Source organism: Notamacropus eugenii, chromosome 6 (assembly GCF_028372415.1).
Source record: "Notamacropus eugenii isolate mMacEug1 chromosome 6, mMacEug1.pri_v2, whole genome shotgun sequence".
NCBI classification, from domain to species: domain Eukaryota; kingdom Metazoa; phylum Chordata; class Mammalia; order Diprotodontia; family Macropodidae; genus Notamacropus; species Notamacropus eugenii.
In genome coordinates this window covers 158,001,427-158,020,276 of record NC_092877.1, presented here as the reverse complement: position 1 = coordinate 158,020,276, position 18,850 = coordinate 158,001,427, and the positions used below count along the sequence as shown (strand labels likewise).

The window sequence follows — 18,850 nt, the reverse complement described above, 5'->3', positions numbered from 1 at the left end:
AGGCGAAAGGGAGTAAGTGAATCTTACTCTCATGGGATTTGGCTTCAGGAAGGAATAACACACTCCTAATTAGGTATGGAAATCTTTTTTGCCTTGTGGGAAGGCAGGGGGAAGGGGATAGGAGAGGCAAGGTAATAGAAGGAATAGCAAATTGTGGAATGGGATAATCAAAAGTAAACACTTCTGTGGGTTGAGGGAGAGAATGGAATAAATGGAGGGCAGGACAGAGGGAAATGTGGTTAGTCTTTTGCAATATAACTGTTATGAAAGTGTTTTTCATGACTGCACTTGTATGACCTGTATTGAATTGCTTACTTTCTGAATGAGGTTGGGTAGGGAGGGAGGAAGGGACAGAATATGGAACCCATAACTTTAAAAATGAATGTTTAAAATTGCTTTTACATGCAACTGGGGAAAAAAAAAAGATGTATAGGAAATGGGGTATAGAAATCTATTTTGCCCTACAGATAAATAGAGGGTAGAGGGATTGGAGAAGTGGGGTGGTGATAGAAGGGAGGATAGACTGGAGGAAGGGGTGGATAGGGTGGGCACTGTCCTGTGGTGGGGAGAAAATTTGGAATTCAAATTCCTGTGAAAGTAAATGTTGAAAACTGAAAAATAGACAAACTATATATATTAAAAAAATAAATGAAGTATCCTTTGACAATAACATATGCCAAACTCACGCGTTCAGTTAGTAATGGTGTGGCATCCAAGGAACTTGTTGAACACGGTATTTCACTTTTTACAAACAAAAATATGACAGCACTGTAAGGAAAACAAACATTTACATAGCATCTATTATACTATTACTATAATATTAACATATTATAATAGCATGGGTATATTTCATAGTCACTATGTCATTATATAGTCATTAAATATTGGAGAAAACATAATTAACTCCCAGATATTTCAAATAGTACTTATATGCCGATAAATATCAAATGTGCTCCTGGTCCCATCTTTTCTTTTGAACTCTAGTCTACTGTGGTGCCTCCTTGTTACTACCAACTCATCATGAACCAAACCAAACTGGTCATCTTTTACCTAATATGAGCTTTTCTTCCCAATTTAGTTAGTAACTTCCCAACAATAGTAAATAGTTCTATTATTCTCACTTCACATATGCTTTGACTTATCTGTCATATCTAGTCAATTCTATTGACATGTCTTTCATATCTGTTCCTTTCTCTCTAGTCTCCTTTGTACATGGGAGATTTGTTTTTCATTACCTTATGATGGATCATTTTAACAGCCATGAAAAGATATTAATACCTTGACCCCTACTAATTTCTAGTATAATGGGAAATATTAAGAAACACTATTTCTCTAGCCTAAAATCCTTTCTAGGTTTTTTTGCCTTAGGATGTGTATAAAAAATTGAGAATGAAAGCTAAGGACTCAGGAAGATGGATTCATGGCCATAACCAAATTTAGATCAAAAAAAGCATATAATCTAGTTGAGATTATTGTCTTTCCCATCCCCTAAACTGATTGGCTTCAAAGAAGTGTCCTCTTTCCTATTGAGACAAGATAAAGTTATGAATCACTTTGATTGCTTTAGGAAAATAGTTATTTTGTCAATCATTGTAGAAATATTGACTCCTAAAACTGTTTTGGAACATGTTTTAATTGTATCTTTGTTTAAGATCCTGTAAATGGTACCTCAGAATGTCTTGGTATGGAGAGATATATGAGGACACATAGATCAAGGGGAAATTTTATTACTTTCTCTAAACTAGTCAATTAATGAATCTCTATTAATTGTCTGCCTCCTATATTCCAGGCACTACTCTGATCCCTGGGGATACAAAGGAAAAAACCAGGATCTGTGCTCACAAACAGCTCAAACTCTTATATGGGAGAAAACATGCAAACAACTCTGTACAAAAAAGATGAATATAGAAAGAAATGAAGATAATTAATGGAGGGAAGGATCTAGTGTTGAGGGGATTTTGGAAAGGTATCTTGTAGAAGGTGAGATTTTAACTGGAACTTGAAGGAAGTCAGTGATACAGATGGAGACAATTCTTGGCAACACACAATGACAAATTATAGTCAGGAGATGAAGTATTCTAATTTTTTTCAGGGGAGAGCTAGATGGTACAGTAGATAGAAAACAATCCAGTCTTAGATTCTGATTATCTGTGTGAGCCTGGGGAAGTCACTTGTTTTTTTTTCTATAATTCAAGGATAGCAAGACCACCTCCATAGGTTGTTGTGAAGATAAAATCACATCTTTGTAAATTTGCTGACCTCAAAGCACTATATAAAAGCTAGCTTTTACCATTTTTGATTTCCAGTAATATCAAGGAGGCTATTGTCCCTGGACACTATGTAGAGGGGAATAAAGCATAAAAAGACTGGAAAAGTCAGAAGATGTCAGGTTAGGAAGACAGGATTTCATACTGGGCCCTGCAGTTAATAGGGAGTTTACTGACATGGCTAGACTTGTACTTTAACAAGGTTAACTTGATGGTTGAGTTAATACAAAATAGAAATGCTTGGATTTAGCATAGTACTAAATTCATGAAAGTTATATTTGGCAGGCTTGTGCTTAAGCTGAGAAGGATAGAATGAATATTTTTATTTTGAGAAGACACCTAGAAGAATTCATGACCCTACTCTCCTGACCCCTGTTTGTATATTATGGATATCTTGTCCTGAAATATTCAATGGTTTCTTTTTTCTACTGACCAAGGCTAATTCCTGAATAATTTATGAGATTGCTATAATCTGGCCAGAGCAACCCTATCATACTTTATTTCCTGCTATTCCCCAATATGCACACACATCTAATCAGAGTTTTCCTCAAAGTCCTGCATCCCCTTATGTTTGTTCTTTTTACCTACAACACATTTGTTCACCTTTTCTGTATTCCTCCCCCAACCTTTTCAGATTTTCTGAACTTGCTCAGTCCTTATAAGGTTTAGCTTAGTCCTACACATTCCCTGAATTTTGACGGCTATTCAAAGCAGGTAGGTGATGGCAGTAGATAGAGTACTACATGTTTGGAGTCAGGAACACAGGAGTTTAAATTATACTTCCATCACTAATGATCTGCGTGACCCTAGGCAAGTCATTAAACCTTTCTTGGCCTATGTTTCTTCAGCTATGAAATGGGAATAATAATAGCACCCAACTCTCAAGGTTATTGTAAGTCTCAGATGAGATAATACATGTAAAGTGCCAACCTTCAAACATTCAATAAATGAAAGCTATTACTGTTACTTCCACTTAGTTGGAATTCTTTTAAATGACTACAATGCTTCCAAAGTCTTTAAAATATAGGTCAGTACTTCAACCCAGCAGTGTTAAACTCAAACATGAACAGATCTCTGTGGGATAAATAATGACATTATCTATGTCTTATTGTATTCTTATTTATTTTGTTAAATATTTTCCAATTACATTTTAATCTGGGACACATGCCATGAGATTGACACCTCTGCTAGTTTTCCTCATCTCTGTCTCTTGGCTTCCTTCAAACCCCAGATAAAATTCATTTTCTATGAGAAGGCCTTCCTGATTCCTCTTAATATCTACTCCTCCCCTATGCTGATTATTTCCAAGTTCTCTTGTATACACATATCTTATTCATATGTAGTTGTTTCATGTTATCTTCCTCATTAGAATGTGAGATCCTTGATAGCATGTACTATCTTTTGCCTTTCTTTGTATCCTAGGACTCAACACAGTGCCTGACACATAGGAGACAATTAGTAAATGCTTATTGATTCATCTGTAAAATGGTGATACTAATGCTTGTGATACCTATATCACAGAGGTTATAAGAATTAGATGAAATAATACAGGCAAAGCACTTTGCAAACCCTAAAGCTCTAGGCAAATGTCAGTTACTGTTATCTCAGGGTTGGAAAGGCCATCTTGTCATGCATAAGTTATTTATACATTAGACTCAACCCCTTCCACTACATTCCTGACAACTGACCTTCTAGTCTCTAAGTGAATGAGAATTCACTCGACATAGCTCATTCCCCTTTTGGGTGGTTTCAATTGTACAAAGGCTTTCCTATACTGTAACTTTCTTCCATTGTTCTTTTCTAGCCCCTATATTCAGCTACATGGTACAAGATAATTCCCTTTGAAATCATGAAAACCTGGAACCTTAACATTGGAAGGGGTCTCAGAAGTCATACAGTTTCCTAAGGCAAAATAAATGGACTTGGTTTAGAGGGAACCTTCTAGGATGGGAATGCACTTCTGGGAGGTAATACCAGAATATTTTGTATTGCGCACAGAACTTCACTAAGGACAAGTGAGAGGTTTTTGCATTTAATTGCTGATATTATCCTCTACAAAGTTAATAGTACTTAGTCTGAAAATTTACTTGTTCTTCTGAAATAGTAAGCTCCAGTTCAGGTGTGGGTAGGATCATAAAGGGTTATGAATTAATCAAAAATTAATCTTGTGTAGATTTGCAAAATACATTATGCAAAGGGATTAGCTTGAGCCAGTAATGATTTTTTTTCCTCCTCCCAACTGACAAGCAGCAAATTTTAGTTCAAGGAATCAGCAAACTTTGGGGATAATAATCTGTTAAATTGGCATCCAGCTCTTTTCCACCATCTGTGAACTCAGCCGTTTCCAGTATATACAGTATTAGCAAAGGTGGGGAGCTATCAGCAATTGAAGCTGAGATGACAGTAGCTGAACCTAGTTCTCAAAGTCAGGACTTTAAAAACAGTGGTGATGTGGTCATGTCATTGAATAAAAAGCAAATTCAGAAGTGCAATTTATGTCATGAAAGCCAAAGGATTCTAAGCTTCAGGAATGGTAACTGAAGACAACCCAGTCAGCACCATTCAGGTAAACAGGGCTAGCCTGGTTCAAATTTCACAGATTAATTGCTTCTGGTTCTCATTCTTTCCTGGTGTAAGCGCTGTGTGGACTCAAAAGGAAAAAGAAGCATGACATGGACCAATCATAGTTCTGAGGAACACCCCCACAAACCACAATGATAACACAAAGACCCCCCAAGTTAAACACCTTTGAGGGACTCTCCACCTTCTTCCCCAAGCTCTATTTAGTCACACTAAACCCAGTGTTCTTAATCAAGAGTATGTGATTTAAAGATAAAAAATTAACTTCATTTCAAAGTAATTGGCTTTTTTGTCATCTTATTTTATGTATTTAAAAATGCTATTCTGAGAAAGGGTTCATAGGTTTCTCCAGACTGCTATTATACAAATGCATAACCACTATAAGTGATTTTTTTGGTGAATGCAGGAGGTAGAGATAATAAATATATGTTAATTGAAAAAATAAATTGAAAAATTTAAAAGTATTTAAAATTTATCCTGGACTGAAGAGACCAAGGATGGGAAATCTGCAGCCTCAAGGCCATATGCGGCCTCTTAGATTCTCAAGTGTGGCCCTTTGACTGAATCCAAAATTCACAGAACAAATCTCCTTAATAAAAGGATTTGCTCTGTAAAAATTGAACTCAATTAAAAGCCTGCACCCAAGGACCTAGAAGACCACATGTGGTCTTGAGGTCACAGGTTCCCCACCCTTGTGGATCTAGAAAAAAAAACACTTATCAGTCTTGCTTTAACTATTAATTCCTAAATATTGTCTGGCTCCTCTCTTTATAAAGCATCTACAGTAAAGACTCCTTCCTTGAAATTATTAAGGCAGTGACCAGATAAAGATGGGTCTAGGGTTCTTAAATGACCTGCCCGAAGTGATTAGAATTACCAAGGGAAATCCCTAAAGGAAGTATCTTCTTTCCTCTTTTCCTGAAGGGGCTTGAACAGTAGGTTGAGGTCTTTATATTCCTTTTGGTCAGCCAGCAACCTTGGCAGGAGAAGGCCATAAAGAGCCTACCTGGGATGGCTACTACAGAAAGATTCATATGACTATGATTCTTTATTCACGAAAATGAGTTTGGGGAATGGTCACTGTAGCACTGTGGAATCTAGGACTTCTAGAATTTAATGCTGGCATAATAAATAATACAGTCAGCCTTCACCTTTATAGATAAATAAATCCCTGAAGATCATACTGAATAGTGAGCCAAGAAAACTCACCTCCAGAGAGAGAACTGATGAACTCCAAATGCATATTGAAGAATATTTTCCTTAACTTTATTTTTTCTTGCTTATTTTTTCACATGGTTAATGTAGAAATATGTTTTGTATGACTTCATATGTATAATGAAAATCATATTTCTTGTCTTTTCAATGAATGAGGAACTGGAGGTAGAAAATCCAGAACTGAAAATTTAAATAGGTCATAGCTTCTGAGAGAAATTTGTAGTCATATCAAAGGAATTTAAATCCAACCTCTTCTCCTTTGACTGTGGAACTCTGGGACCAATGTATTGTCTAGTTATACTGTCTATCCCAGATAAATATACCTAGGCAAGGTTTATATAGACTGTCCATGTAATTGTAAGCCAAAATCTGGGCAATAGACCAGATATCTCCTTGGTTATTTCTCTCATGTGAATGGTCAGGCTAAACTTTTTAAATGTTTTTGGGCTTGCTGCCATTATCATAAAGTCATTGGTAAATAAGGAACAATTAAAGAACATCACCATTCAAGAGGAATCCCTCTTTAACTGGAATTTTGTATTAGATCTCCTCTATGATGGTGGTGAACACCTCTGACAAGCATACATGCTTCTCTTAATATTGCTGATAAGATGGTCATCAAAGTTATATCCTTTCTTATGTCTTTCAAAAACCCTATATAAATTTGATATGGAAGTAGGAGACACTATCTTGGAAGACAGCCTTTAAGATAGAATTTTGCTCTACTAATTCAAGTGCTTTCTCATAGTCAACAACAACAAGAAAGACCAGTGGGTCTTGCATTTCCAAAATCTTCCAGTCATTTGAGTGATGTAGTACCAATGAAATATTCACAGAGCCCATGGTAGCCACAAATATCATGGTGTCATTTTGTATCACGAAATACCACAGACTCTCCACATGGAAGACAGAACCAAAACATTTATTCACACAGCATAAAGCCAAATCCATCATAGCAACAAAAATCTATACACAGTAACACTGCAGAGAACAAGCCTTCCCCAAGCCTTCCCCTTGCTAGGCTTCCCACAGCTCCATTAAACAAATCACAAACAAGCCCTTTCACTCACACTCCAGCTGCCTGCATCCTTCTTAGCTCTGAGTGTTCTCAAGACTAACTTCCTCTCAGCTCTGCTCCAGCTCTGCCTCTTCCTGTTCCACCCATTCAGCAAACTTCTCCCACTACAGGCTCCATGTAACTCAGACTCATGTGACTCAGGCTTCCATGTATCCCAGGCAGGCCACATGGGCCTATTAATGAATATGAAAGATCTCCCCATTTAAATTACCATTACAAGTGGCAGTAAAGATATGGTCTACTGTGCTATGATATTTACAAAGAGCTTGCCCACTGTTCTATAATATCATTTACAAAAAGCCTACCAATAAGCTCAAAGGGAATGCCATCAATAATGTGAAATTATAAAGAACAAATTTGGCCTGTAGAAGTAATATAAGGAACATTCATTTTCCCCACTCCTTCCTAGAGGTTCATAGATGTGGAACATTATATTTAATATCCAACTTTTCAATGTGTTGATCAATTTTATTGATTTTGAAAAAAATCTTCTCATTCTTTATTTCCCTAAAAATGTCTTTGTTATAAAGAATGGAGGAGGGGTACAGGAGAAATCTAGGTAATGTTAAAAAAATCGATAAAAATCTATTTAAAAAGAATGTCCTATACATTATTCTCAAAAAAGTTTTATGCAAATGGTAAAGTAGGCATATGGGTCAGTAGTTGCTATTTTCTAGGCCACCTTGCTAATGTCTTTTCCCATTTAAATATACTCCTCTTATCATTAAAACACTATTTTCCTTTTTTTTGGTTATCCTAGAATTCCTATTCATCTATACTCTCTTAAAGTAAAAAAAAAAAAGCCCTGCCTTAGAAATCTGCCCTCAGTATATTTGGAAACATTTCAATTACAAACATTATTGAATATAGTAGATGGGAAAGAGGAAGAATAGGTTACATAGATGACCTAATTTATCTTTTAAAAATGTGACTAAGTAGGACATAGGAAAAATCTGTGATGTCAAGGTAATAGAAAAAAAAACATAGAAAAACAACTTATTAGAAGACTGATCAAATGAGTTCAACTGTTTCTACTCTGAACTTCCTTAAGTAACACACTAATTAATATTCCTCAAACTGTGTAACAATAATTTCACATTAACATAAACTTGGTTCATTCAGTTTGAGGCACAAAATTAAACTCCATAAATTGCTATGGAGACAGAGCTTTAGAAGGGTCTAGAATAAAGATTTTTAACATTTTTTTGTGTGTTGCTTGAACCTCTTTGGCAGTCTAGTGAAGCCTATGAAATGTTTTTAAATACATAAAATAAAATATATAAGATTACAGAGAAAACCAATTGCATTGAAATAGTTATTCAAAAATGTTTTTAAAGCACCTGTTCCCAGACTTCAGACTAAATACCTGACATAGGGGTTCTATGTTTTGGATACCTACACTTCAATGTAGAATGTTGAGAGATGTAATAGGGGAGTCTGGGGGCAACAAAATGAAATAATTGATTTTATGGCCCACTTCTTCTCATTCTCACACTAAGACTTCCAGTTAAGTTTCGCCAGTCCCCTGGTTTTACTCAGATGAACTACCCAGATAATAACGGGGAATCAATCAATGAGTATTTGTCCAGCTGCATGCTCTGCGCCAGATACTGAGAATATAATTGTAGAAGTTTTAAAGTGATTGCTTTTGCTAAAGTCCCAGGCCCTGGTTTTCTGCTGGTGTCCATCCCCAATTCCTCCCTTTAACTCATTCCAAAAATCCACTCTGTTGTCAACTCTGCTCTCCTGTATGTCTTCATCTCTTCGCATAATGGCTACCCTAATACAGATCCTCAGATGCTCATCATTTCATGCCTATACTAATGCCCATGCTTTCTGGTTTCCCTCCTTGCCTCAAGTCTTTACCTTTGATTCTGCCACCAATATGATTTTCCTAAAACAAAGATCTGATGTCATTATCCCACCTCTCTCCCTACTCAATAAATTCCCATAGCTAATATGGCGAGGATCAAACATAAAATACTTTGTGTGGTTTTGAAGACGTTTCATAACCTGGTTTCTTCCTACTTCTCCAGTCTTCTTATACTTGACTCTTCTCCACAGACTTTGCAATCCATCCCTGCTGGCCCACTTACTCACAAATAACACTTCATATTCCAACACGATTTTTTTACTGCCCATCTCCAACATTGCAATGGTTTTTTCCTACTGGTTTCCCAGACTTCCTTAGTAAACTCAAGTCCCACCTGTTGTAGGAGGCTATTCTCAATTCTCCTAGCTGCTGGTACCTTTCTGTCTGAGGTTACTCGTTGTCCATCTTGTATAAATCTTGACATAATTATTTGCATGTTGTTTTCACCATTAGAATGTAAGCTCCTTAAAGACAGGCACCATGGTGTTTTTCCCCCTTTGTATCCTTTTTGCTTAGTACAATGTTTAGCACATGGTAAGTGTTTAAGAAATGTTTGCTGCCTGTCTTGTACTATAATAGCTAGTTTGTAACTATGAACAAAGGGTTGTCTTGTAGAATCTAGAATCAGTTACCAATTGTAGGCATGAGTAGCACTGAGGATTCCAGGTTGTCTCTACCTACCACAGGGGCTGCAGGAGGACAGGAATAAGGACTCTTGTGCTTCTGGACCATCTCAATCCCTGTATGTGCCTCCTCTTGTTTCTTTGTTCATTTGCTACCATCAGAATCTTAATGTAAAGTACACCTGAGATATAGTTGGGTGAGTAAGAAACACCAGAAATCTCTGTACAAATCTTGTAAGAAGTGGGCTTCTTTTTTCTTTTAAAAAAAGGAGAAATTATGAGAGAACAACGCCTGAGAAAAATAAAAATATTCTGGGCACAAGTTCAAAGTATAAAAATATCAGGTGGGTGTGGATTTAAATTTTCATTAAATCAAGGGTGAGGCTGGCTTTATGGGTAGTGCAGATGACAGAAAGCTGAGTGTTTGAAAGATAGAAATGCTATTTAAATTATACAAAATTTCAAGAATTGTTTTAAGACTAAGGTTGCCAGAATCCATCCCCATAGAATTAATTTATAGTCATTTAAATTTGTATTCATTTATATTAATATATGCATATTCTACATACAGACATACATATATTCCCTTAGGTATTTGCATTTGGAACAATATCAGAGAAAGGTTTAAGGGGTCCTCATGCTCCAGTTTCAGATCTAAGGCATGCATGCTCAGAAGAGTACATAGGTAGACTTGGCGAGGATTATAGCTTGGTGTGTGAAGGACTAGGTAAATGGATAAGAAGTTCTAGGATTGGATAGGAGGAAAGGACTAGGATTAAGAGACAATGGGTAGTAGAAGAGAATGTGATAGGCACTGAATAGATTGCTCCATATCATTATTTGTAATAGTTCTTAAATCTTTCAAAGTTACTTGTCTTTACAATTTTGTTGTTATTGTATAAATTGTTCTCCTGGTTCTGCTTTCTTCATTCTATGTTAGTTTATATGACTCCTCATGTTTTACTGAGACTCTGTCTTTCTTGATTTATTATTGTACAGTAGTATTCCATTAGGAATTTGTATGCCATAGTTAATTCAGTCAGGTGATATGATTATGTCCATTTTGAAGAAGATGAATGAAAAGTTGAGGAGGTTAAGTGACTTTCCTGGGGTCACACATCTTGGAAATGCCTGAGGCAAGGTTTGAAATCAGGCTTTCTTGACTCCATATAAGAACTTGAACCTCTGCCCCTACCTATCTGCTTTGAAAACATTTGATGACCAAAAAGTAAAGGGAACAGAAATGATTGAGTACCTTATCACTGAAAGTCCAACTCCAATGTAATTTAGCAGGGGTCTTGATACGTCTTCAGGATCCATTCCAAACCATCCAAACCTGGAAAATCCAAAAGAAAGTAAACTAGCTGAATTAGGTCTTATTGAAAAGGTGAAAAGTTTTGAACATTTGTCTCTTTTTTTCTGTAAAGGATTTTGTTTCAAATGGAATCCTATGTGCTGCAAATGCTACAATGTAGAAAAAAGACTGGGATGGTGTTTTAAATGGAGTTTCAAAAATAAGCTAATATCAATTTCAGAAACAATTATAGATTTGAGTGATGTACACTATTAAAATCTGTTAAACTAAACCACATAAGTGATAATGTAATCATTCTGGTTATACAAGAGTATGACTGAAAATGCCTAATGTGAAAATAAAAACCACAAACTGAAGATTTTAATGCTTTTGAAAATAAGGTCAAGACTTTAAGACCATAGGGCCATGTAACACAAAATATTTCATATTCTTTAGTTAATATTTTCTCACTCATCATGCAGTACCACTTTTGAAATACATAATCTTTCCTTACCTGAACTCTAGCCATACTAAACTGTGGACGTCAATTTTAGTCTTTCATGATGTATTCATTTGTAGCCATGAGTTACAAAGGTAACCTACTAGGATACAGCCTATTGGAAATGTAGTTTCTGCTACCATCTTGACTTATAAGATCATCATATCTGTGCATAATTGGTATTTTTGTCACCATCTAGCATTAAATATCCCTGCACTTGATAAGCAAACACTTAAGTAAATAATTAAGTACTCTGTATATGAACCAGAGTTTATCTTAATGAATCATTGAAACATATGTAACAACTGTTTTCAATCAAGGTTAAGAGCTAAGTGATTAGGTTTGCTGATGAATTTTTTTCTTGCTAATTTGTGGAGTGAATGAAAAGAATCTAGTCACAGGTATTTAAATTTACATTTGTATAGCTCATTCTTCACTGTTTGAAAAGTAGGAAGCTGAAACTCAACTTTCAAGTTCTTGACTCCATACCTAAAAAAGAGATACCCTGACTGAAGTTTTTATTTGTCCTTCGTAATCATAAAATGTTAAAATAATGTTCATTTTTACTAAGTAAAAGTCTTATTACCTGTGTGTAGCCATAATCCCTGTTATATATAGGTTTTCTTTCTTAGTATCAACAATTTTCTAGATAGCCACTACATACAAAGAATTCATGATTTGACCAACAATAAAAATGAACCCGCAAACCAGTAAGGCACTTTATGCCAGGTTCTTACCATGAATTCCACAAATCAAGTCCCATAAAGATTTTGATTACTTTTTTGTTCAATTTCTTTTGGGGGAGGAAGCGAGGGGGTAGATAAATTTTGCCATGATCTTATTTTCATACATTTAAATAATTATTTATTAATGTAGAAGTGAAAAGTAAATTGCAAAGGAAGCTTTGCTAGCTAGATGATTAAGTACAGTACTTTAGATAATATCCTTCAAAAAGGATATTATATGACTATCCCTAAGTTTCAGAGTCAAAGCTACCTAGTATTGTGGTTACTTATTGACAACTTGGCTAAAGTTCTTAAAAATTCATTACTGCAAAAGCTATACCTAACAATCTTCCATAATGGTTTAAAAGAAAAGTACCACTTAAGTTGTATGACAGAAACAGATATGCAGATACACTGATATGCTAACACAACTGCAGTTTATCAAAATACATGTAAGATAAATTCTTATGTATTCAAGACTTAATTAATTAATTAATGTTTTGGCCAAGACATATTTATAAACGCAAGTTCACAGTGAAAAATAGTTGCAGGACTAATAATACTAGATAGCTATGATATGGTAGGTTCAAGTTAACCCCACCTGTCCAAAAATAACAAAAAAATTTAAATAAAGCCCCTAAAAATACTTAGCTAGTACAAACCTGTTGTGTTTGCCTAAATTTCAGTACTTACTATAATCATTGTTTTAATATTTAAAACCATATCTAAAGGATAAGGCATAGACATCTACTAATTGGCATATTTATTTCTCATTTAGTGAAAATGTCCTTATTTTATTTAAGTTGCAAAACAAATTTCAACTCTGCTTGCTATGCAAAAGGAAGGACTGAAATTATCTACTTTGCAATGAATTTTACAATTCTCCACACCCTCCCCTCACACACAACATTCTATATGAAATAAAGCTACTAACTGAACTACAGTTATTAAATACTGAAAAAGTTAGCAATTTATTACAATTTATTTTATTTAACAATCTAGGAAGTTCACAGCCACCAGCAATTCCAATGCAACTTTAGGTGCGATTGGGAATTCAGGAATCTCTGTAAAGCTCTTAGTATAGCAAACCTTGTAGGTAAAATACATGCATGCTTTTGATAGCACATGTGATGGAATTTCTCTAAAATTGGTCTCACTGGTTTCATTTTCAGCAAACTGAGCTGGGCCACTTGACATAGTTTTTAATGTTCCTGATTTTAAAGCATGCTACCTTTTTACAATCAATTCATGACCATTGGCAGAGATCAATTTCACATACATAGCATTTAGGCCCTCATACTCATGGTATATTTTCTCTACTCCATTATCTCCTTCTAAAATTATATTTTGTTTCTATAGGAATTTTAACAGAATACCTTCTTGTCAGTTCAGCAGCATCCGCAGCTTGGTCCCAACTCACCACCTCACCACTACAACCCCTGCTCCCTGCTTGTGGGCCCCAGTCAGCCACTACCCAACTTTTGTCTCTTACAACCAGAAAGATTCTATAATCAATTTGGTTGGTGGAGATGTCACAAAAAGAACTTAGTCATGAACCTCAGACAAAGGAATCAGTGGTGTGGTTAGATTCAAGAGGAAATCTCTCACAAATCTTGGACAGTGTTTGAAGTGGAATAAGGAATTTTGAAATGGATCTTGTGATAGTACAATTAAAAATCTCTTTCCTGTGAAACCACCTTGATTTTCTCACTTCACTTTGGCTTAGGTCCAAATCACAATAAACACTCCTTACTGCCAATAGTGATATTAGACTGTAAGATCCTTGTGAATAGAAAATATTTTGTTCGTTGTATTTATATCCCCCAATGTCTAGAAGTAGGGGCCACCTCACATTTCTGACTGATTGAGGATAGAAATTAAAAATGAATAATAGCCTGGTCTTCTAATTTATATGAATTTTGAATTGATCAAGGTGCGTCTATAGATAATAGACATCTGTTTACTAGACTTACGCTCATTTTACCTGTTTGAGAGGATTCTTTAAAGCTTACATTTTATTGGTATAGCCTTTGAGAACTCAGAGTCATTTCCATGACACTATTGGAAAATAGAGGAAGATTTCAGTGTAGAATTTATACCTGACCTCCTTACCCCAAGTGAGCCTCTGGTTTGATGAAGGAATTCTTCAGTAAAACATTAGAGGGAGATTTCAAAGGGGAAGTGGATCCCACCTCCTGCCTCAACTAAGACTTTGATCTCATGAAGCAATACTGACAGATCCTTTTCAATGGGTTGACCAAATTTTAAATAAATTGCCATATTAGTGAACTTTTTTCAAAAATTATAATGAAAATTTAATTTAAAAATGTTTTTCTCTTGAAGTTTATTAAATTACTCTTTGCATCTCATATTTGACATTTGTTCTGGTACCATGTAGAGTCATTAACCTGGTTATATATAGGTCTCACACACATACACACACATACACACACACACACACACATATATATATATATACATGTGTATATATGGATGTATTAAAAAGTTTTCTATATAAGTAGATATAAATATATACATGGGCACTCACATATACATATACATATATGTACATAGGATTGTAGGGATGTGTGTATATGTATATGAATGTATACACACATATGCACATATATACATATTCCTACATACATAAATACATGCATATTATACCTTCCTCTGCCAAAGTCCTATTGTCACACCTCACTGTGGTACAGAAGTGTCCCTGGGTGCTTTGAGAAAAAACCAGTGAAGTACATTCTCTGACAAGCTTGCAACATGTGATGTTTTTGAGGATAGATGTAGTAATGGATGATGTGCCTACAGTCACTGGATAGCACCTACAGTGATAAAATCACAGAATTGTAGAAATAGTGGTGTTTGAAGGAGTATGCATTTGTTTTATTTAATGAGACCTGTAATTTCATTAGTATGTGGAAATCCTGATAATAAAAATCCCTTGAATCATACAGAACTGAAATTTGTCTAAAATTTTAAAAATTTTTTGGTGGGGGAAGACTGATTGATTGGTTGATTTTCCCAAAGTATGGAAATGTTAAATTCAAAACTAACAGTATAGGTTGGCTAGATGCTGTGAAGATGTTTAGTTCTCCATCTCCTACCTTCTCTCATTCTGTTCCTTCTCCCTCTGGAAGCACCAATTCATGGATTGGGGGAGGGAGGGGATGACCAGTAATGGGGTAGAAAGACCCAGTTAGGGGACAGGCTGCAACTGAAACTCTTAAAAGGCTTGCCTTGGTGCACTGAGAACACCAAGCTGGAGCTGGAGCAGACCTTGGAGGTGACCTAGTCTAATCTCTGTTTATAGTTGGTGAAACTAAGGCCTGGGGAAATGGAATGATTTGTCTAAGAACTGAGACATGAACCCAGGCCATGTGACTTCAGAATTAGTACTCTTTCCACTTGCTCAGGGTTATGAGTATAGTATTATTTCAAAGTAATTGGTTTCCTTTGTAATCCAGTGTATTTTATGTATGCATTTAAAAATGTTATTCAGAGTAAAGGTTAGTCTAGGCTTCACTAAACTGTGAAAGGAGACCAGGACAAAAAATTATTATCTTTTGGTTTTGTATTACCTCCTCTTTTGAATATATTAAAACTTACATATAAGTTTTCAGGAATGCAAAGCATTCCACAGACATTTTTTTTTTGATTCTTCTTCTACTCAGTGGGCTTAATACCTATAACAAAAAAATTTTAAAGAGGAGGGAGAGAAATGATTAAGCACAACTAACCAACATGTCAATTGGGCCCACTGAGCCAGTTGAGTCATTTGACCCTCACCTGCAAATCGTCTCTCACCTTCACAAAGAAGGGAGGGAGGTGCGCTTTCAAAGAATGTCCCATAAACTTTTATATTCCTAGTGCCTAATATGGCAACTTGCACAGAGGAGGAGGTGTATGAGAGTTGGTTGCTGATGACAATTCTGTCTGAATTGAGTTACCTTGAGCTTGCCCAGCCTGTTAGGGAGTTAAATGATCCCCAGATTAAAAGTCCAAGGCCTAAACCAATTGTTTTGACAATCGGGACCACAGTGATGTTACCTGCAAGACAAAAATCACAGGGCAAAAGTCTTTCCTCTCATAAAAAGTACAGAAAATACATTTAGAAGTAAAACTAAAATTTAAGCTCAACAGCAACAGAATACCTACATTACACCTAGTATTTTGGTACATTTCCACCCTATTTATTAGTAACAGTATATTTTTCTTATATACATTTTTAAAGTTGTAAAGTCAAAAAGCAAAACTGCCAATGCAAGATATTTTGTAGGAAAGTGTTGGGTAAAACTATCCACTAAGTTGCAGAAATAATTTTCAACCTTGGGTGCCTTTGTTCAGGCATATGCTATTTTTGGAAAGCACTGCTGATGCTGAAAATGGTTGTGATTCTATGCTGGCTATGCTGTTACATCGAAGTAAAGTGGACTGTAGGACCATATCTGCATCAGAAAAATGTCTCTAACCCTGGACATATCCCTCAACCTTCCAGAAGGTCATGTAATTCTCTGAGAAGATAAGTTATAAAAGGGTCATAATCTGAGGTTTCTGTAGATAGGAGTTTCCACAGATAATTACTATTAATGTCTAGCAGACTGACATGGATTTATATCTGGAAGGGACCTTAGAGGTCTTAGAGGCCATCCACTTCAACCCCTTCATAGAACAGATGAGGAAACTGAGGCCCTTTACCTTGAGGTAAGCTATTAGACAAAAGACTAACCCATGGGAAAATCTATATCAAAAATCATACTCAGGTGGATAAAGTTCTTCTTTTTGTCCCTCTTTTTTCCTATATTTCTCCCTATCAAAGCCTGTTCTGAGAAAGAATGTGATGAATTTCCATTACTAGATAGAAGGGTTAAAGACCTAGGTTTTAATCCTGACGTAGGGCATGACATTTAATCTTTTTACTTTTAGTTTTCTCATTTGTAAAATGAGGGGATTGATTTGTAGGAACCCTTAGAGTAAGGGATCTTAATCTGCGGTCCATGAACTTTTAAAAAAATGACATTTAAAGTATTTCAATATAATTCGTTTCCTTGGTAATCTTATATATTTTATTTTGTTCATTTAAAAACATTTACAGGGGAGCCTAGGCTTTACTAGACTGCCACAATAAGGATCCATGATTCAAACAAGGTCAATAACTCATTCCTTAGAGTGTCAACATGCTCTTCCTCATAAAGAATTCCATTCCATTCCATTCAATTCCATTCCATTCCACTCCATTCCATTCCTTTCAATTCTGCAAGTGTTTATTGTTGACTATATGTCAGGCACATAAAGGCAAAAATGAAGCTGTCCCTAGCCTCAGGAAACATACGTTCTTTTGGGAGCAGAGAGCAACATTTATACAGAAACATGTACAAACATTCCATTTGTGGATAACATTAGGCAGAGAAGGAGAAAGAGGCCTCACAACTCAGACCAAGAAAAGCCTCCTGTTGAAGGCAGAATCTGAGATGTATTTTCAAGAGTTGTCACTACCAGTTTTATTTCTCTCTTGATGAAGAGCAAAGATACTGTTTATCCAGGTCAAATAAATGAAGCCATAATTGGGGAATTCCATGCGTCAGCAAACTGATTAGGGAAGCTATTTAGCTGGGATAGATGAGGGAACTTGCCACAAATTATACCATGTGTACAGTTGGATAGAGCAGAAGACTTTGGCTTAAATTTTGATTCTGACACTGTCACCCTTCAGCCGAACAAGTTGCCTAATTTTTGGAGTCTATCTCTTCATCTGTAAAGTGGAAAACAACAATGACCATACAGCTTCCAGGTATTGTCAGGAAAGGCCTCTGGAAACCTTAAAGTGTTAGGTAAACATGTGGCTATGACTGTTCTCCCTAGTCCTAACTGGGGCTGATCCTGTGAGTGGCAAGGCTAGACATTTCTACTGCTTATTCTCTTTAGACTTAAAAAATTCAGGTGCTCACAGAAAAGGGCAAGGGAACAAGCATTAATTAAACTACCTACAATGTGTGAGGCACTGTGCTAAACATTTTACAAGTATTTTTCATTTGATCCTGTGAGTATGGTTAGTGAGGTAGGGATGGGATGCTTTTAATTCTGTCACCTGCTGATGCCTGCTCTGAGAGGAAGCTTTCTCACAATGGGGAGACTAGCTTTACAAAGTGTATCTCAGGTGTAAGACTGAAGGACTGAGTGAGAGAGGTGACATTTTGAATAGTAATTTTCTTCTCCTATTTCCAGACAATTCTTCAGATCTGGAATGTTCTTTCACTTGTTTTTGCCTTTTGGAATCTCTTGCTCCTTCCTAGGCTTAATTCACTTTCCATCTGGGGAAACTGAACAGTGCACTGGATGGATAGAGCACCTGGACTGCAGACAGAAGATGTTAAAGTTCAAATTTGGCCTCAGGCACCTAATAGCTGTGTGACCCTAGGTGGGTCACTTTAACCTCTGGTTGCCTCAGCTTCCTCATCTGCAAAGTGGGGATGATAATAGCACCGACCTCCTAGGGTTGTTGTGAAAATCAAATTAAATATTATTTGTAAAGTGCCTGACACATAGTAAACACTATAGAAATGCTAGCTATCACTATTACTGTCTCCTATTTCAGGCTCTTCCTGATTGTTGGAGCTATCACAACTCTGCCTATTTGTATTATTCCAACGATAGAATGAAAGTTTTTTTGTGGGCAGGAATGATGAT

General features: G+C 36.0%; 1 protein-coding gene and 1 pseudogene across 1 annotated transcript in view; both read right to left on the bottom strand.

Annotated features, from left to right (window-relative positions):
* The window catches only part of TMEM144 (transmembrane protein 144), a 58,527-nt gene that overhangs the window by 28,837 nt on the left and 10,840 nt on the right, over positions 1–18,850 (bottom strand). Inside the window, exons 3-5 of the mRNA XM_072621360.1 lie at positions 16,114–16,213; positions 10,892–10,972; positions 687–768 (exon numbers count right to left, since the gene is read on the bottom strand). Of these exons, the coding sequence (XP_072477461.1) occupies positions 687–768; positions 10,892–10,972; positions 16,114–16,213 (263 nt within the window). The remainder of the gene's footprint in view (positions 1–686; positions 769–10,891; positions 10,973–16,113; positions 16,214–18,850) is intronic.
* On the bottom strand, positions 13,145–13,435 carry LOC140510739 (elongin-C pseudogene; annotated as a pseudogene).